Source organism: Tympanuchus pallidicinctus, unplaced genomic scaffold (assembly GCF_026119805.1).
Source record: "Tympanuchus pallidicinctus isolate F22 unplaced genomic scaffold, pur_lepc_1.0 scaffold3, whole genome shotgun sequence".
NCBI lineage: Eukaryota > Metazoa > Chordata > Aves > Galliformes > Phasianidae > Tympanuchus > Tympanuchus pallidicinctus.
In genome coordinates, this window is record NW_026294747.1 from 13,777,143 (window position 1) to 13,798,475 (window position 21,333).

The following is a 21,333-nucleotide window of genomic DNA, read 5'->3' on the forward strand; positions in this document are numbered from 1 at the left end:
TCAGATCTGGGCCTCTGTTTTCAGCTGGGGCAAACAAGGCTTAATGGAGTCATGACCATTTTTGCCACCGAGAACAGAGCACTCAGTATGCAGCTCAGAGAGCATCTGAGCCAGCCTACACCACGTGCCTGTACGAATGCATTCTGGCAACCCCACTTCACTGCCAATGGCAGGCTCTGCCCCACAGGAGGATGGGGAATCCAAAACAAATTACTGACTGCTCTACTAAACAAACCTTTTGGCACAGAAGCCTCACTTCCTAGAAAAGGAATTCACTGGTCCAGTAAGAATGCTGGCTGAAAAGTCCACGAGGGATTGTTACTGTCATTCAAAATGCTTTCTTTGGGTAAACAGTTATTCCCTTCTTGCATTGTGACATTGTGGAGAGGTCACTGAAGGATGCTGGTTTTTAAAAATTGTTTGATTCTTTTAAACACTCTCTTCTACTTGCAATAACCTGCTAAAAAGATGAAAATAACACTGAGTTTCCTACTGGTTTGCCCTTTTCCATTTGGAGAGCATTGATTTTTTCCCTGTTGTGCCAAGATTAATATGGCCTGTTTGTTTGACAACAGATTCAACATATCTAGTGCCCTGTCAAGCTAAAATGACTCTGTCTGTGGACAGCACCCCTGCCTGGCACTGAAATGATCTGAAAAAAGAAGGCTTTGCTAGTTAACTGTCACTGCAAAACCATGAGGACATTTTGGTAGCCTTTAAAAACAAAAATTGTTGTTGATAGTATATTTAAAATATTGCTGGCAAGCATCAAGAGATCCAGTGAAAACTATTAGGCAAGTGAAGATATCCAAATTATTCACTTAACAGTCTGTCATAGTTTTGATTGCAAATGTTTCCCTATAGTACAGGTACAAATCTTTCTCCCCTCTTGCTGTTTGATAGAAAACATTGTTCTCTCTCCTCCATTTTAAGTAGAAAAAGAAACAGCATATAAGCAAAGTACAGAGAAGAAAAGGAGAAAAGCCAGTAAAATAAGGACTGTTTCTTCCTCATTTAAGTATCAGATATGGACACCAGATAAGAGTGAAAATACACCATGCTTCGCTCTTGGAAATGCCAGCAAGGTCCAAAACCCCTCCTCTCCCTCCCATCCTTCCTCCTTCCCTTCCCCTTTCTCTGGCAAAAGCCAGTAATACCTACAAATATTTTTTATTTTCGTAAACGTCATGCAGCTTTAAAACATGGGGATGCTCTATCAACTTCAGGATGGCTATTTCCCGCTCCACCTGGAAAAAAAAACAAACAACAAACAGAAATACAGAAGATTAGAAGCTAGATATTGGAATGCATCATATATCATAACATTCTCTTCCCACTTACCTATTTCCCACTCCTCTTCATATGCATAGGAATCTTCAACTTACAGCAATATTTAGCACTAAATAAAGTATTTTTTAAAAAATTACGTGGTTTTAGCACTCCCTGCAGTGGAGTGCAAAACTGGCAACATTTTGAAGTTGAAAGAAGAGTCCCAAACCTATTAGTCAGTGTCAGGAGCTCTAGGAGCATTTGAAGCTACAGCTGCCTCACTACCCAAAACCCTGACATGCTCTGAAAGTACAGAAACTCCGACATGGCACTGAGGGCTCTCTGACCTCTCATATGCACGAGTGGCCACATTGCATTACGCACTGCATGCTCCTGAAGAACTGGCATCGTATGTAGGAGAAAAGAAGGGCAGAAGAGCATTGTTATTTTGGAGCTGCAGAACTGAGGCACAGAAAGAGAAAGAAATAAAAGAGGTGACATAAGAAGTACAAGGTACTATAAGAAATTAAACCCAATTACTGGAGCTTTGGTGTTCAGATCCTTAAGCGTAAGACCTTGTTTTCTCTCAATTCCCAATCTGCCCAAGCGCAGCTACTTCTAAGAGCGTGTCTTCAACACTGAGTTAATAAGTTGTGACTAAGTCTCTGTAATTAGCACAAGTCTTGCTCTTACCCAAAATTCCTATCATGACTGCAGTGTGGTTTTAACTTGAAATTACTAAGGGTATTCATTAGAGATGAAGTCAGAGCAGCTCCTCAGCTGCTAGCAAAATTGCTCAGTGCTGCTCAAAGCCACACTGTGACTGCTCTGATTTGACCTAGGCTAACTTGAAGGGAGTTAACATAGCACTGTGGAGTCTGTAGATAACTGAAATAAACTCTGCAACAGCATGCAGTCTAAGCAACACAGAAATTTCCAGGAATCCAAAAAGCCAAGACAGTGCCCTAAAGACAAAAACAAGAACAACTACACAGGGCTTTTTTTTTTTCAGTTCTTCAAATAAATGATTGTCTTGAAGTTGCTATCCTAACAATCCAAACATGAGCAAACTACAAAAGCATCCTTGAACATTTCCTCAGCAGGGCTCAGACAAATAATTAGGAACTTGTTTCAGTATAGCCTTAGTTCTTGATGTCATTTAATTTCCTGAGATATCATCCTCTACTAAACCAGAACACAGGCAACTTTCTTTGAGTGCTAGTAAGATGCTCAGCAGGAAATCAGAAAGTACTAGTTTTCCAGCAATAAAAAGGGGAAGAGGATCTCCCGGCACACTGGCTATCACCACAGATCTCTCTTCCTCAATACTACCACACAAAAGCATCACACTTGGCTTTTCTTATGTATGGATGGAGAAAAGTGTGCTTTTTCATGTGTCAGTCTTATCCCTTCAAAGAGATCTGCAGACTCAAAAGAGAGACCCAACTCCACACTTGTGATCTCTGGTAACAGCTACTACAAAGAAATGAGAAGTGTATCAGGAGGCTCTACTGGATTTGTGTACATGCATCAGCATGTAAACATACCAGCACACAGCATTTTCAGAAATAGTATGAATTCAGAGATACACAGCACCTGATGTTGACAACTCTGTAGGCATAACTGGCTCATGACCAGCACGCAGATGAAAGCCACTCATACAAACAGGAAACAACCTGAAGAGACCTCAACTGAACAGCTACTCCACTGAAAAAAAATGGCAGGAGAGCTAGTCTATGTAATTTTTACCTCCTCTTCAAAAAAACTTGTTACTCATTTACCCTATGGGATACAGTGACAGATACACATTTGCAGAGAGCTCGCTGAAGTTGGACTTGCTTCAAGGATGAGGAAAACCAAAACAGAAAAAGCGTTTCCTCTCACAGCTCTCCAATAGCAATCAGATTCAGACATTAGCATTGTGCACCATAACTGCTCAGAAGCTGAAGCTTCCACAGCACAGTTCTCCTTGGGTGAGACCGGATAAGTCCAGGGGAACATGACCACTGCACTAGCTATGATTGTGGTCTTTCAAATCCATTCTCCATCCTGTGAGTTTCCTGCCACTGTACAATAAAACTCCCTGTACGTGTGCTGAATGACTGCACTGGAGATTCACTTCCGAAAAACCTCTTGGTGGGTGCTTTGGCAATGAACATTCAGACCAAGTAAATGATGGATAGCAGCATCCCAGCAGGGTCCTGCTTGGCTACTGTCCTAAAGCGAGAGATGAGGCAGTGATTTACGAGTACTGCTCAGAGAGGGGGATCCAGTTACAGCACTGCAAGGCCTGTGTTCAGTAAGAGAAAACCAGACAAGAAAGCAAATATCTACTTATTACATACATACTTAGTCTACAAAGCTATTAAAAGGAAATAACCCAAGTTCCTTTACTTCCAGCTCTTTAAGTGTAAGAGCGTACAAGGTCCTACACATATTTTTACCTTCCTGGAAACAAAAGTCCCCAGAGGAAATACAGTTTCAAAGGTCTTGACTTCAAGCTCAGGTATGCAGAAAACATCCAGCTTGGCAGTGCTTGGCAGCACTGCCCTGCAATGTATTCAGCTATGTGCTGCACTTCCTCAGCCAGCTTTCCAGCCTACTACTTATTTTCTATCTGTAAACCAGGGATAAAACCAACCTACCCTTCCAAGTGGGACCTATAGAAGCCTTCAGTGAGAAGGAGCTTTATGAAGGAAAAGTGACTGTACTTCTCACTGTCTGGGCCCACTGACTGTCATGGTTTTTGCTATTGGTATTCCACGTCGTAACACCACACAAAGCACGTTAACTAGATCAATCTGTGCCCAGGACATTGACAAAACACGGGTGGCTGTACTGCTTCAACAAGAGACTCCCAGGACTCTGAACAGCCAAAATGACCTTCCTCAAAAATCTGACAGCGGTGCCCCATCTCTTCTCTCTTCCAAAGAAATATGAGGGTTCCCAAAAACCTGCAGCGGACCACCTTCTCAAGGCAACAACTGCAGCTTTTGTCTTTGGATGACTCTTTTGGTTCCTTTTCTCACCAAGAAGCCAGGAACTGTGCTGGATATGGACTGCAGATCTCACTAGCAACTTTACTGATGGCACCAAAGGAGAGGTATTACTTTTTTACAAAATAGAAGAGGCCTGATAAAGCAGGCAGCTTTGCCTTCTTCCCTAAAGCTCTGGCAGCTATTGCCATGCCTGTTTTTGTGCACTCCTGTGCTTTCAGGCTGCACAGTGCTGTCCAGCTCAGAACTGGCAAGGACGGGAGAGCATAGAAACCCTGCAGGGGTGTTTGCTTTAATGCAGAAGCAATTATCAGAAAGCAGGCCAAACTCAGAATAGCCTGTCTGGGGAGGCTCAGAGTCTGTGATAAACAGCATACATGGAGAAACATCTGCACAGTAGTTTTAAAAAAGAGGAGCCCTCTGAATCACACAGACACCGGGGCATGCGATGGGATCCCAGCAATAGTCTGGGCTGCCTCATACCAGAGCAGGTTATTGACTGTGCAGCACACCAATGCCTTGGAGCTAAAAGGAAAAGCAGTGAAAGTCTGTGCAGGGCAAATGCAGACACACTGCTAACTTGTAACTGTGCAGGTGCCAATTAGAGGCTTTAAAAATCTATGCAGGAGGCTGATTTGACAGGATGCTCCAGTGATTCAGCTAATGACGAAGAGCAACATGAGGGCAACGTGACCCTTAGAGGAATACTGCAAAGCTCCACTTCTTGTCTGCCGCCTCTACTTCATCCTCCTTCTCTCCCAGAGGAATCTGCCTTGTTTAAACCCATCTCATCAGCACAGTTTCCACTGCTGACAAGTGCTCTGCTCCCTCGCCTTCCAAATCACAGACAAGCGGGGTGCAAATTCACCTACAAAGCAAGGAGAGCAGATGGAGGGAGCCACATGCGTCATCTTCATCACATATGTCTCAGTGATGAAGAAAGGTTCCTTTCTTCTTGTATCCACATTCAAAAAGGTGTCCTGGCTGGTGAGGAGCAAGAAAGTCCTGCAGGCTGTACATTTGTTGTGAATTTTTCCTAATGGGCAAAACCAAAAGTACCAGATAGTAAGAAACCAATCTCTTCCAGTTCTCTGGAAAGTCTGCATTTTTGCCATACCAGTTCACATTCTGTGAACAGACCTTAGAATCTTCCTACTTTTGCTACCATGAAGCATATGTGGGTCTGGAAGTTAAAAATCATAAAAAATGACTTGCTTTGGTGATGACCAAAGTTTTCATGCTTTTCCATGATAGCAGAATAAAAAAAAAAAAAAAGACTATTCTTGAGGGAACAGCATTAAAACAGAAATAGTTTTATACAAGTAACTGCAAACCTAGCATGTCCCGTGGGGTCACTGCTGTGGGGATATCATTCTTCCAAACTAACTTAAATCATTACAATAATGTAAGCAATATCACGTTGGATTACTTGTATCATTACTTTCAATGGAAACATAAACAGGCTAGAAGTGGAAAAGAACAGTTTTTAAATGATGAAACATTACAAGATCTTCCTCTGCAGCTCTGAATTTAATTGATATCTCACTTAGTGAAAGTAGCCTTTATTACATTTATCCCAAACTTCTTCAGCAGGCCATTACAGAAGCAAATGGAGAACCACAAAAGTTGGCTACCTACAAGAGAGCATTTCCTGCTGCTATTTTAGCCATTAGCTTCAAATTTCTGAATATAGTGGGCCAGATTCAAAGTGTATTGAAGTCAACAAAAGACATCAATTGACTTAAGTGGGCTTTGAATCAGACCTTCTAATGATCATTAAGTGGTATCTGGAAGGAATCTTCTATTACACAATTTTGACTAATTAAATGCTTTAACATGAATTCAGGTTTTCTGCTAAGTACTGGTAATTACGAGAAGATTCTATAAAAAGTGGATAAATGCGGAGGGGAAACTAGATTTAGATATACATAGAATCAGGCAGCTAAACAAAGCTGTACAAAATACAACAAACAGACAAAATTGCTGGAAAGCTGAGCAATTCTTCATTTTATTGAAAGCTCTATTATGGGCTCATTCTATCACAATTTTTGTTTGCATGTGTGTTTCTCAAAGTTATTTCCCCATAAATGAAAATGAAAATAGGTATGTGTTAGAAACAAGTGAGTTGCATATTTGATGTTCAGATTTGCATGTGCAAACTTTTATACCGTGAATCTTTGCTAGGGAACTCATTTTCCACAAACGGCTGCTATAATAGAATGTCAGTTTCCACTTGTCTTTATTGAAACAAGTACTTTTCCATCGTCTCTTCAAAATTGCATTGCAGGAGCTGCAGTGAATTTCAAAATTTGGCATGACGTCTGAGAGTATGAAACCAGCTGAAGTGTCACGGTGAGAATCCTCACCATGTCCCTTCTGCTGGCTTCACTGTACCTCCACAACAGGCAAGGCCACGTGGCCTGGCCTGTTAATCACCAGGCCCTGAAGTAACAGGGTCTGGAGCCCGGTGGTTATCTAATCACAGAAAATCCCTCCCGAGATCTTCATGGTTTAACTCAGCAGTTAACACCTGCAGCATTTCTCAGCACTCTGCCATAGGCTGCAGACTACATTCAGCCATTAGACTTACCCGCAGCGTATGCTTCTTTAAGAAGCATCGGGGCTTCATGCAAGGGACACTGATGGGAGCTGACAAGGAGTGGATTTATTCATTCAGCACTTGAGATTATCTGCTGCCCGGTGGTACACAGCTAGCAAGTGAGTGACGTGCAAAGCTCTGCCAGCAGTCAGCAGAATCAGCCCCTTTACACCGCAAGGCAAAGAGCCTCCCATAGCCTTGGTGAGTGCCTCACCCTGGCTGCCAGCACCAAGCAGCACACGGGACTGAACACAAACCAACAGCCTCTCTTCAGGGGAAAGGACCTGATACTTTACTTGCCCCCCCTCCCCCCCCCCCCTTATCTTGGTTTTTAATTTTGATGTGCACCGTGCTTGCTTTTATCAAACGCAGAATGCTTGCACAGCTGTTTTTTTTTCATCTGGGAAAAAAACCAAAAGGATTCAAATACAGCCCAGTTTGTTATGAGAAACCCATTACTTCAAATCAGCAAGCACAGCCAAGCCTTTCCAAAGAGTGCCAGCTGCTGCTCCAAAGCTGTCCCTGCCACCCTAACCCTGCAGTGCTCACCCCAAGCTTAGAAACTAGAGTGCTGTAGGCAGTACGCCCCTCAATCTCTTCTGAAGGACCAATAAACATACATCTGTGACACAGGTCTCAAGAACAATCATTTTTTTCTTTTGTCTCTTTTCAAGACATATAGATTATAGAACACAAGAACAACCTAAGAGCGTGGTGCAGCTCATAACCCATCTTCCCCCCATAAGAATGTACTGCTATTCCAAATGCCCTGGGGGTACTACACTCAGCTACAGGAAAACAACCACTACACTCAGAGAAGAAACAAGCTGCAAAATTGAGGAGTAGGGATAGTTCAACCTCAAACAGTACAAGTGCAGAGCACCAAACACAGAGCTGAGAGGGCGGAAAACAGACCTTACAGATTTAATACAGCAGCACCAAAGACAATGCTGGAATGTCTGAGCCAGAGATGGTGGAGGAGGCAGAAGTTGCTGAATCCCATTAAGGGAATACGAGCAAGCACAAGAGTTGGTATAGCACAGCACAGCATAATGTCCTGCCAAGAATACAGTGCAGAGCTTCGGTTGAGGCATGTAATAAGGAAGAGGGGCTCCCAGGAGCACAAAGAGTATCCAGGAAAGGCAATGAGACAGTGAGGAGATGCCGCACCACAGGCTGGATCCTTCAGGGAGTCCATCAGCAGTAGGAAGAGAAATTTAAAAGGACACTTTTGGAAAAACTTTAAAGGGTAAACTCTACCATTTCCTACATGTCTCAGATAGCCTTCCTCTGTATTCCTTGCTTTCTCCATTAGTCACCGGCCTTGTTTATCTCCTCGGCATTGTCTTACACAAACGCCCTTTACACTTTCTCCCTAACACTCTTCCTGAAGTAATCAATAGGATAGATGCTGTTTCCTTCTCTAAATCTTTCCTTAATGGCCATCTCAAAGAAACAAAGCAAATAACAAATGCTCTGAGAGTGGGCAGAGTAGCTGAAGCTTTGCAGAGATCAGAGGCAGAAAGCCAGACGCTATTGCTGCTTTGTGTGTTCCATGAAAAGCATAATGACATTAACTATTTCAAAGAGTAGAAAACATGTAATATGATTTCTGTTTTTCTACTGCATCCCTCTGCTTTTCATTTTTGTGTGCCACTTGGCTGGGTGTTTGTATGTACATGTATACCAAAGTCTCATCTCAGCTGAGTTAAAAAACTCATGGACATGCAAATGGTAAAAAAGAGATCATCCACCTCCTACAGCCCCACACGGCAAAGGAAGCAGAGAATGAAGAATCCACTGCTCTTCCCTTTGGTCCATTTTCTGAACGCACTGTTGGAGCGCAACTGCACCTCCCAGAGGGTCACAGTCACGGACAAACAGCAGCATGGACCTCATCCAGGAACAACAACAAGGGCAACACAGACACACAAATTTCATGTTTGCACTTTTCTTTGCAATAAAGAGGGTGCTTTGGGGGGGCAGCCTGGCAGTGGCAGACAGAGGAGACAAGAGCTGACTCTCTGCCAAGCAGTGGAGCCAGTGGCTGCGTACTCAGGGAGGTCAAGTAACTGCTGGCCTCCCTGCCTCCCTTTCCAATGGGTTTGAAGCAGTCTGTAGCACACTACAGTGTGAACAGCAGCTCTAGTTTGACCTGTGCCAGCTCTGCATTACTACTTGTATCTCCAGCCTGGCTTATGTATAGTGATCTCAAGACCTTCTTCACGACACTAGCTTTTTTCATAAAATAGGCACTCTGTCTATGCATTCTCTGCATTTCCTCAGCATAGATTTACTTGAAGAAAGAACAGTGAGATCCCACACAAGGCTCTTCCAAGGCTCAACCTGTCTCCTATCCATGCATTTTTCTGGAGTAAAAGAGATGTGGAATATGAATCTGGATGATAACAATGAAAAAGAATTCAATATGCATCACCCTGGCTCAGATTTTTCAATATTTCAATTTTTATATGGGTTTCTCTCAACACATGTGATTCCCTTTATAGATGACAAGGCCTGAAAAAATGGTTGTTTCTCCATAAAGAAGTGAATTAGTTCTTCAGATTCAAACATCTCTGCCGACCCATATACATGGGATTATAACCTTTTATTACAGAGCCACCTCAACCACAGACATGTCTTTTCATATCTTTCAAGACAGGATGAACAGCATGGGAAATCAGCAGTGACCTTGAAATACCTTCATCTCTGGGCTATCTGCCTGAATCTAGCCAGCAGCAGAGAGGCACAAACCCAGGTAACATCAGTTCTTTGGTGATTCTCGTGGCAAATTTACCTTCATAGACTCAGTCTCAGTCTCAGGTCAGGAATGAACTATTGCTGGACAGTTCAGTGGACATTGCAAAGCTCTCCTCCCCCCTTCCTGCAGCTACTGTGCTTCAGTGCTGAGGAGTGAACCAAGTTTTCAAGTTGATACTAGCCCTGTTGCAACAGCTTTCTCCATGGTGCCTGCCCATTCTGTTTGTTCCTTTGACATCAAGGAGATGGCAGACACAGCAAGACTGGGTGGGAGTTCTACTTGGGGTTTAGTGTACAAAAAGGATGGCAAATGTGGTGGGAACTGTAGCACAAAATAAGAGGCAGAGAGAAAAGAGAAATAAAACTGCACGTTTTACTTCAGTCTTGAGTCTGCCTATGCTCACTCCCTATTTTCCCCCAGGGTCAGCCTGCAACAGAAGACATTACAGCAAGACTTTGTACTCCCCTCAGTGAAGACAACGTCTTCCTCTGTTTTGTACATGCAACAGAAGCTGCAGAAAATTAGTCGATTGCTGCCATCAGCATCCAGGATCTCTCACAGCTGGGAGTTAAGAGATCAAAGACAGCAATGAAGGAACATTTTGTTTCTCAGCTATTTTATCTCTGCTCTTCTCATATTCTTTCCATCACACATCGGCCCCTTATTGCTGGAGGTGCTGATGACATCTTGCAGCCGATCAACACCACTATCAGGATCAAGAAACTTCTTGGCAAGGGAGATTTACAAACAACACTGTAAAGAGATGTTCTCAAGCATCTCTGAATAGGCAGTGAGGATAAGCAAAGTCATTCCTTCTCCACATTCCTCAAACCTCCTTGAGAAAGAAGAGCGCAGGCAGCTCTGGGCACATCTTTACACCATGGTCCAGTCAAACTAACTCCGGTGAACATGAAGTAACAGAATGAGCACTCTTCTCTCACCCTTCTCCCCAGCTCATCAAAACCCACAAAACTTTCAGAATCAGACAGCAATAAAAGACAAATATTCAGATCTTAGATGTTACTGAGTGTGGCAAAGCTTGGCAAGGTATAAATCCCTTCCTGCTGCTCAAATGATCTCAGAAACATCAGAAGGAATACTGCATATCCAATACTGCATATTAAGGCTTACGCATAGCCACAAACTTTGATTCCAAAGTTGATTTTGGAATCAAAAAGCCTTGATGAAGAATCTCAGAGCCTGACTTGGGAGGTAGATGATAGCTGTCCAGCTATAGTCCCATGCTGGTGGGAAAGGAGTAGGCGGGCATCTCAAAGTACATCAACTTTCCCACATTCCTGGTAACACATCTCAGAGACAATTGCTTTCTACATACAGTTCTAGTGTGCTCCCTTGAGGTCTTGCTGAGACTAAGCTGAGTATGACATCTGCATGCCATGAAAGTCCCCCAGCTATTCAGGAAGTTGTCTGCCAAAAAAGAGAAATTACCAAATGCTGTGGCCTTCAGGAAACAGAATGTCATCCTTCTCATTTTGACAGAATTAGAGACTTACAGATCATTAACAATGGCGAGAAATTATGGGAGAAAAACAACAGGAAGGACTTACAAAGTTTTCAAGTATATTCTCTGGAGTCAAACGTAATTTTTTGCCACATCTTCATTATACTTCCCAATGCATTATTCAGTTTGCTTGGACTTTCAGGAGCACTTAGTTTTGGCATATACCTTTATCTCAAAGTCTGTGGTACTCTTCCTACGAAATGAGACCAGAGATAGGCAGCAACGAAAAGCAAATTCCATCTTATAGTTCTCTGTCTCTAGAGGTGAGTCTTGCAAACTAAGACCTGCCTACTTACGAAGCTGCATCTAGAACATTACTGTCCAAATCTCATTTATACCACTCTGCAGTATTTTCGAGCCCTTCTGGGTCGTAACACAGAACTCTTTAGCTTTACCAGTCTAAACCTGAGATGAATCATTCCCCAAGCTAAAATAGATGATCTTTTCTACACAGTGACAGTCTGCAGTGTAGAAAATTTCTCCCTTGAATTACCTGAGTCAACCACATTTTTATGACTATATATACAGTACACTTTGTATGCTGCAATGCAGATGCACCCACCAGCACAGCATTACTGCGTGGAGACCAATTAAATCAATGTACTTTAAACTTGAGGAAGGTGGTATTTTCATTGTTTCTACATCTACAGATGTTGTGGGTCCTGCATCTTCAGAATGGTTATCTTTGAGTGTAATTGCATACCTGAGGCTTTTCCTATTCCTTCATGTCTGCACTACCAACAGATCTAAAGCTGAGCTGAAAAATATTTCACTTCAACACACTTTGTTATGTCAGGAAATAACGCATCTCTAAGGTTAGTACTAAAGACAAAACAATTACATATAGGAAGCTACAAGAAAGTCCAAATGATAAGCAAATGACTTTAATTCTCTGAAGAGAACAGGCGTGGCAACAGACATTTTTTGTAGCAGCAGAGCAACCATTACAAAAACAGAAGAAAAACTGAAGTTCACTTAAATAATGTCATCTTAGGCCTGTACATCTTAATCCCTTGCACTTGCCAAACATCTATGATAACGCTTACACGTGCAGAGTAAAAAGTGCTTATAAACAGTTTACTAGGAAAGCAGCAAGCTAAATTTGAAAGCGGCAATATATGAAATGGACAGCTGGGCTAGATCTACCCACCTTCCCCTCCAATTTTTCAGCATTTTCTGCCAGAGTTCACATTCATCAGTCAGCTGAACCTTGTCCCCAGATGTTTAGAACATGCAAAAATCAACCTGTGAATCAGGGAGTTTTCCAAGATCACAACACTGTTTTGGAATGAAAAGGTGAGGGATGATGGACATGTCATCGTCTTTCAACAGAAAAGAAAACCAATTACTTCTCTTTAGAGGAGAGATAATTAGCTCCCTTACTTCCAAAGGAGTAAGCCTTCCATTCCATAAAAAGCTTCTGCTGCCTCCCACACAAACATAGGACAGATAAAAGCTCCGCCAAAATCCCGCTGAGGCAGACGTCACACTGAGGAAACCCAGCAGTAACCTCAAATAGGAGGAAACAGTGCCTGTGACGCTCAGCTCACGTGATAAATCCTGACTTACAAAGACATAAGAAGTCAGGCAAAGATGTTGCCCTTGCACCACAGGGAATCCAGTGAGATGGTATGCAAAACCTCAAGATTTTTAGGGGTAGCTGATCATTACATTATTATAACTAGGCTACTCCAAAAGTAATGTCTCCTAGTTATTTCCATGGAAACTGCAGCAGATACAAAGAGCACAATAACACTCTTTGATAGAGCAAACTCTCAGCTACAAAGCATTACTTTTTCAACAGAGTCACCACCATTAGTTCTGCACTGTTGTCAGTTATGCACAAAAGCCTGCATGTTGTGCTCGCAAAAAAATCTGCGGAGGTGACGACTGTTGCTTTCACCACTGCTGAAATGCACCACCCACGGCCCCACGGCGCTCACATCCACTGCTTCGTCTCCAGAAATGTTTATCACGCGTTAATGAATGTGAATTTTTTTCTGCACTGAGCAATTCAGTTCCATACTTTCGCTTCATCCATTCCTCCATGTCAGACGCCATTTTGTCAGACTGCCCCTCTGCTGCCATCTGTCACACAGCAACAAAATGTAAGGGCATACTGGCAGGAAGGCTGATACTGTAGGCAAGTATTACACTGTATCACATTGCTGCAGAGCATGAATTCACATACCCTAAGGTGATTCCTGCACCGATACAGCAATAATCCCTACTCACAGCTCCTTCTCTAAGTAGGAAATGTGCACTCCAGGTGAAAGATTTGCCTTCTGTGGGTTATTGCAAAACTCCATGGGACAGCAGGGTAGTGCTCATTCATTTATTTGCACCATGAACTAAGGACTTCTGCAAGGCAATCTTGCAGGGTACACAGGAAAGCTCTACGAAGTTTTCCTGAAACCAACCTCACATTTTGTTTGCCAGAGGAACACAACAACATAGAGAAGTCCTTTTTGTTTTCAAGGATCCTAAATTTATAGCTGGGTGCCATTCAGTGAGAAGGGATGAAATAGTAGTTGACAGGGTGATTTTCAGAGGCCCTCTTCTCTGTAGGATTCTACTTAACTGTTAAAGAAAGTGAAGGCAATTTTCCCTCCTTTGATCACAGTCCTACTCCATCCCAAGTGGACAAGTAGGGGTTTTTCAAGAGTTCTATCATGTCCTTTGGTATCATTCTGCTGCCTATACATTCTTGTATTTAGAGTAGGTAAATATTATACATACAAACTAGAGCCTGATTTTATTTTGGAGCGGATTACTTACATCATCGCAGAAGCCACTCAGTCATGCTCTGTGAAGTCCTAGGGACTATGAAAGCCTTTTTCTGACCGTTCTTCTGTCTTTGCATTCTTATGCTTCCTAATGCTTCTAAACCATCAGTATTTTCTTTTCCATGCTACTTTCTTTCCGAGGCAGAAGTGATTTTTCATTGTGATTTTCTGTGCTCCCTTCAGTATACTTGTGGACATGAACTTGTAGAAAATGTTACTTCCCTTTCAACAGCATTCCAAATGTCTTCGCCATTCTTATATAGCTTATGCTCCATTTGAAAGCCACAGAAGACAGTGAAGTGATGTAAGAAGGTTAGGGAAAAACTATACTGCAACTTCTGGCAAACTGTATGAGAGAAATTCTTTTAGTATGAAAGCTCTTGGTGGTCAATATAAATGTTTCAGGTGGCCAAGCAAGAAGTGGACAGTCCTTATGTCTGACTCATTCAACATGCATTTTGAAGAGCTGCTTCCAGTGAGATTTCTTCGGACAAGTCTTCATTTATCCAAGGAGACAGGCACTCCCATTCCTGTTCTCTGTGGGAGCAGTACTGCTCAAGAAACTCAAGATGTCTCCTCACGGTGTAATTTAACACCCTCCAGGCATCTCAAGACCCCTGAAGCATTGTTTTGTCTCTGATATCTTGCTCATGATCTGCAGATGATCAGTCACTTAAAGCCTACAGGAGAGACGACTGCTGCCTACCCACAGTAAGTTATAACTTCAAACAACTGAGCAGAAGCTTCACTTCAGGAAAATAAATACAGCACACAGCTCTGATACATGCTCATTAGGGAAATACAAAGCAGTTCTTTAAGTCAGAAACAGAAAATAAGCAAAAAAGAAAAAAAGAGCTAACAGTTCTCCCTTGGAAGCACTCTGAATGCCTTCAAATATGAGAACATTTCTTCCAGAAGGAAAGGGAGTTGTACTGCATTGCTACGTCCCCTCCTTGCTCTAAACTCATCCTTTTCCATAATACCTGCACGTATGTCCCAACCATTTCCCAGGCAGCCTCCAGATTGGAGCTAGCACCTCTGCTTAGCTGCTCAGCAGTGTTACTCTGCTGAGGTCATCCTGAAATTCCCTAACAGCCCCACCTGCAGCAGGCTTCCTTCCCTTAGGAGTGCCTGATGCAAGCCATGGACCTCAGAGGTGTTGCGGGACTGTGAAAAGCTACTGAGAGTTTACATGAATGAGCAAGTCTAATTTTCAAATTTAGGCCAGAAGCAGCTCGCCCAGCCTATTTTTTTTCTTCTTCATACTGATTATTCAACCGAAAGGGTTTTCAGATGACCTGCGGGGATTGCCTTCATGGGTGAGTGTGCACTTCACCAGAAGCCCTGCTTGGCAGAATTACTTGATTAAAAGCATTTTGATTCTGTTGCCCTTGCTGCACACCTCTTTCCTCAGCTTCTGGCCACCTCCAAGTCCTGCGCAAACTTCCCTTTTCACAATGCACCAGGGACCCAGCAGACACACACACCATCGCTTTGAGCTCCAGCCACTGCCAAGTAGCTTACTGCACAGCTCAGATGAGCCTACACACAGTGTCCCTTCTGCTACAGAAAATCAGAGTGTCTTTCTAGAAATGCCCTCATTCTACTTGAAATTCTACCTGGCTTCTGCAGGAGTGATCTTAAACCAGCAGAGTAAATTGAACAAGGGGTTAAAAAAGGATTCATATTTTGTTTTTACCCAGGGCTGGAGAATTCCCTTTTTATCCTCCCCTTACGACACCTTTTAAAATAGAGTTGCTTTTTCCAGCCCCAAGCCCACCTAAAGCCAATGGGTCAAGCTATGTTTCTCAACTCCTTTGTTCAGCAGAGCAGTACAGGGGTGGGAGATAAGTCTTTGCTGAAGCCACTGGCACAGGCGGATGATGAAGACATCAGCCTCACTCGAAGCCGCTGCCTCCTGTGCCCTCAGCTCCCCCGAGACACCCCAGCTCTGAGGTGCCGAGCAGCCTGCCTCTCCCTGGGGTGTCCCCACCACCGCCCTGCAGCGGGGTTCATGCTCTGCTCCCTGCATGCCCTCCTGGCTGCTCATTAATCACTCGGGATGCAGCGGCTGCCGCCACCGCCGCAGACACCTGAAGACTGAAGATGCTGTCTCCTCCTTGCTATGCAAGGCTTTTCTCCCTTCGCTAACTGCTTTTAAAGGGAAAGTGTGTGCTGCAGCACAGGAATACTGGTTCTGGCCTTAAAAAAATGTGACAAAGAATTGCACTGCAGTACTTACAGAGGCTGCGTCTGGCTCTGTTACGATGATGTTCTGGCAGTCAGGGCATTACAATGTGTGCACAAGAGAAACTCGCTATGCAAAAGCCCACCATAATCTCTGCAGAGTTGGACCAAAGATTGTGTCAGTTTCCCAGCCAGGTACAGCATGGACACATGGAAGTGCCAGGCTGCTGAGAGAAGCACAACAGCTACTCTCTTTCAGTCCCTGGAGTACAAAACTATGGGAAGCAAAACAGAAGTCAGAGCACTTGTGAGGTTATTTTAACTTACTCTTGGAGAGAGACACCTTTATTTCTTCTCCCCCTAATGCAGCAGAGAGACTGAGAAAGCAGGCTGTACCTTTCAAGCTACCAACAAACATAGCTGCTTGGCAAAATGCAGCATATGATACCAAGGGAAAAGTCCTATTTCAGTAATGGCTTTTTCAAAACAAAGATCTGTCAGCCAAGCATCTCTGAAATGTAAGGCATGTCCCCATTTTGCAGTTAATCAACAGAAAAATGAGGGAGTTCCATGTGACCTGACATGTGGGTACAAAGCAGATCCAGTGATGTCAGGGCTCCCAGCCCCTGTGCAACACTGACTGGACATAAACACTGACAACAAACCCTTCAGTGTCACAGATGACCCTCACAGTGTGGTGATTTTGCTCTAAAAAAAAACAATAACCTCTGAGATAAAAAAAGATTCATGGGTAGAGTTACAGTTGGATCGATGATCTGAAACGATATTCAAAGGAAGCCATAAACTACTCATAACTTGATCCAGAGTCACTGGGTCTGGCACCACCCCCCCCAATAAGTACAGCACCAACACCAGCCCACGGGTGCACCCAGGAGGGCCTGAGGTCAAGGCACTGACTTGGGACTCAGAAGGTCTAGCTTTGCTTTCTAACTTTTTAAATAGCTTTCTTATTTTTCCTGGATGGGTCAATCTATCTGAGCTTTCATTGAGTACTTAGAAAACAAATAGAATGAGATTTTTGACTTTTCTCACATTTTTCTGCCCTCTTACATGCATTGCCTGTTCAGACTGTAAGTGCTTCAGGTCAGAGATGGTCTGTCACTGTTTCCAAACGCACATATAATGCTGGCACCTTGATACTAGTATAGAGCATGGGAAGACACACCCTCTGCCAAACACAGATGGAAAATGACATGTCAAACACCAACTGTCACCGCTACCTCAACTTGCAGCCTGCAGAGAACGAAGTAGTGTAGGGTGAAGTCCGCAGCATGTCTGATGGAGAAAGGCCACAGCTGAGCTGAGCTGAGCACTGACTGCAGTTGGCTCCGGTGAGCTCCTTTTCTGCCCTGGCTCCACACTCATGCCATGAGAGCAGCAAGGAATCGGCAGTCAGCACCTGGCTTCATACGTCAGAAGCACACAGAGATACCACACACCGCTCCCAGTGCCTCGTCATCTGGGAGGGAGGGCTGACAGCATCAGGGGTAGATGGGTGACAACAGAGCAAGCTGCATGCTGAAGAGTCGGGAATCTTTGTCATGACAACAGGGAGAGCTGTTAAAGTCTACACAGTGCGCAGGGAGTGCAAAGTGAGGCAGTGCTTTGGGTCTCCTGCTATCAGCAGGGAGGTTCTGGCAGAGCTGCAGCAGCAAGTGATGGTTTATTTTTAACAACAGCTTCTAAAGCCAAGGCTAGTGATTTTGTTTGTTTGTCATTTTTTAGTTCATACAATGCTCTAGATGGACACTAGCTCCTTTCGCAAGGCTTTATTTATTTATTTATTATTGTTTCTCCTTGAAGCAGGGACTGGAAATGCTGCGATAAGAAGACTGAAAGGTTCACTTAGTTTCAGCTGCAGTTTCCCTAAGTGCTTCTGTGTCCCCTGCTGAACTGCTGTTTTGTAACACTGGAGGTGGAGCACGCTTTGGGGATATTCCACTGCTTTCCTGCCTCTATCACAAACTCATGCTACCCCACCACAAAGCATCTTTCCTCCCCCTTTCCTTCTCCCTTTCCTTCCTGCAAATGGTCAGCAATCATCAAGAAAGGAAGGCGTACTATCACCTTCTTCCGGTCTTTCTACTCCGATCAATATATAGCATCTGCACCATTAACTAAGCCGCTCCGTGCTCTGCTCCTGCCCCATGTCCTCCAGGAGGTACAAACACAGCTTGCTGCAGATTTCTGCAGACTAACAAGCTGCATAGCTAACTCCCAGAACTCCCACAGTTCAACGCTTCAGACTAACATGGGGCAGCAGAGGGTCTGGAGCTGCAGCTCAGTGGTCTGCGGAGAAAGCTCTGCCAGTTTGTGCCCCTTCATAATGGGGGGTGAGCACATAAGGCAAGCGCAGCAAGACGAGAGAAAAGAGGCTGTGCAGAGAATGAGACAACACAAATGCTGGGCTTTGCAGTCCATAATTGGGGTGAGTCAGACTCTGAAGTGCTGTGCTGCTATCTTGGTTCCAGCAGATGCTAATTCAGCTGGTCAGGTAAAGTGTGCTTTCAGGAGGCTGATAGAAGTAAGTATATGGAGGCTCTGGGACTTCTCCAGGGTTCGTAGCCACTCGGCCAATCACACAGGGAAGAAACACCTATGTAATGCAAACCCACGGGGACTGGGAAGGCAGCCTCCTTTGGGGCTCATTGTGGTGGGATAAATCCAGACAGAGCTGCAGTAGGACAGCTTCTGCTGTGACACTTTTGGAGTCAGCTGCATCCCTATGGAGCCACAGCTCCAGTCTCAAGCGTGGATCTTTCATCAGCTTCAGGAATTTGAATGTGGAAACTTTTAAAACACTGATTTCAAAACAAGTAGTAAAACACTGGGACAGAACAACAATGCTCCCCTACCCTGCTTCTTAAATACCCAGAAGGATTTGAGGGTTTTCTTCGGAGGACAAAGTGTCCAACCTGAAATCTACAATAGCCAACGCAAAGGGCTGGAATTGACTTCTCTGTGCAGAAGGGCTGAGAGACTCTCAGCAAGGAGCCAGGCAGCTGCCTGGTCACCGGTGCAGAAGGCAGAACGGACACTGCTCCTCCCACCCATCGCTGTGCAGGTCCTGCAGTGCTGGCAGGAACAACAGCTTGTGTTTGTCAGAGAAGTAAGCAGCTGTGACTATGGCACTGCACTAAGAGCAGGCACAGGCAGAGGCAAGGTGCTGTTTTCAGGGCTATTTTACTCAGACTGGAACCTAGCCTCAGCCCCTCGGGAATCAACCCTTTTTGGGAGGTGGCACAGCAGTGGCGGTGCAATTCTCAGCTGAGGCATTAGAGTTGAGCTACTTTCTGAACCACTCCTTGTTGCCATCTCTTTGCAAGCTGGCAGCCTCCCTCCCCTCCTCCCCTTCCCAAAACTAAAGCTCCATGATGTAAAAACATTCCTTTGGGGCTGGAGGTAGAAAAACTAGGACACCACAGTACAGAAAACGCTCAGCACTGCATGAAATATTCACTATCAACTGAAACAGGTTTACCCGGAGGAGAGCATGATGAAGAGGAAACGGGGAATCAATTTCTCTGTCCTATGGTTTGTTATTCTGGCTTCTTCACTTCTCCAAATAAGCTAAGCTTTTTTGGAAGCTTCTGTCTGACCCAATTCTCATTCCCTCACTTTTCAGTCCCGCTAACCCTCCTGTTTTATAAGCAAATCAACATGCACCCTTAAAGCATGATCCTAAAGACTGCTACTCCCCAGAACAAAGCAAATAACGTAATGACGCATCAGAGAGAGGAGAGAGCATGTGCAGCCGGAGCGATCCACCATTTGAACATCAGAGGGGTGAGGAAGCACAAAGTGGTGCCCACCAGTCCCTTTCAAAGCTTTCCTGTTCCCTTAGAAGAAACAGGAAGAACAAGCAGGATCAGATCGGAATGTTCCAGCAGCACCATGGGAAAAGACCAGGAGAGGTGAAGCAATCGACAAGACTTAGAGCTGTGGCTTTCCATGGGCATCCCGGGATGGGAGATGGAGGCAAAGCCCAAGTGCCCTGGCCACACTACATGGCAGGAACATGCATTTGTCTGCCTGGAACTCAGCTCCTCTGCAAACCACCTCCCTAGGTTTTTCAGCACTCAGTGCATTCAGACAACACATATGGGAAATCACATTTGATTTTTTTTCAGTGAGCTCTCACAGAGAAGGGGTCTCATACAAAAAGCCAAGCTCCCATACTGACAGAAGAAAAAAAAAGCTATGATTAAAAGCTTATCTGCAATGAATACATTTTCTGCTCAACCAAACCCCAAATGTGTTTTATCAAACAAAGAAGCTCTTTAAATGATCACCTGCTCCAAAGGGCGTTTTCCTAATGACAAAGAGCACACGTGCCAGATGTACCTTCTACTATGAGTGACAGTGAGCCAGACCATCTTACCAGAACAACTGCAGAGAAGCTGTGCTTGTCTCACTCCAAGCTGGAGCTGTTTTTCTGCATCCTGGATGGGCCGTCACATCACATCCCTCTAAGACTGACTGCCCACAAGGATCCTTCACAGGACATCAGACCCATGGAGAGCAGGAATATGCATGACCATCAGTCCGAAATCTACCAGTGCCACACCAAAAGCAAGACCTCAGTCTGGGCTTATCATTTAAATCTAATTAAGGCAGTGTTGATGAACACTGACTTCTAAAAACTTTCTATCAATTATCATTTTCTTATTCATACTTTTAAGACCCCAATTAATGTCATGTTTCTGTGCTTACATGCATCACAACAAAGGCAAGATGTTTCTAGCCTTACCATGACTGTGACAGGAGCAGCCTAGGAACCCTGGGGCAGTCTAGCTAGTCCAGGCTTCCCAACAGCTGCTGATGGCCACTGCTTACAGAAACATACCAACACACAGAACAACAAGGAACGATTCTTTCCCAGAGCACTGACCCCCCAGCTTTGGACAGTCAACAAGGACCACTTCACCTGGAGCATTTGTCCAAATGGCTCTCTCTACCTCTTGACTTTCACATGCTTCAGGCTCCCTCTACTTTGCACAGTTTCATGATGCGTTTTATTCAGTTTAAACCTCCTGCCTGGATCATTTAACTGATTTCCCTCTCATTCTGGTGGGTCATTCCCTAATGAAATCCTATGCTCTTGTGACCATCAGCAGTAGGCCAGGACTAGACTCCAGTTTATAAAAGTATTTGGGAAATCAGATGAGAACTACCTACTTGGATCCATTTTT

At 44.1% G+C, this 21,333-nt stretch overlaps 1 protein-coding gene across 1 annotated transcript in view; it reads right to left on the reverse strand.

The window, feature by feature from the left end:
- BRSK2 (BR serine/threonine kinase 2) overlaps window positions 1-21,333 on the reverse strand; it is a 297,047-nt gene that overhangs the window by 101,719 nt on the left and 173,995 nt on the right. Inside the window, exon 4 of the mRNA XM_052696777.1 lies at window positions 1,162-1,247. Coding sequence (XP_052552737.1) covers window positions 1,162-1,247 — 86 coding nt within the window. The remainder of the gene's footprint in view (window positions 1-1,161; window positions 1,248-21,333) is intronic.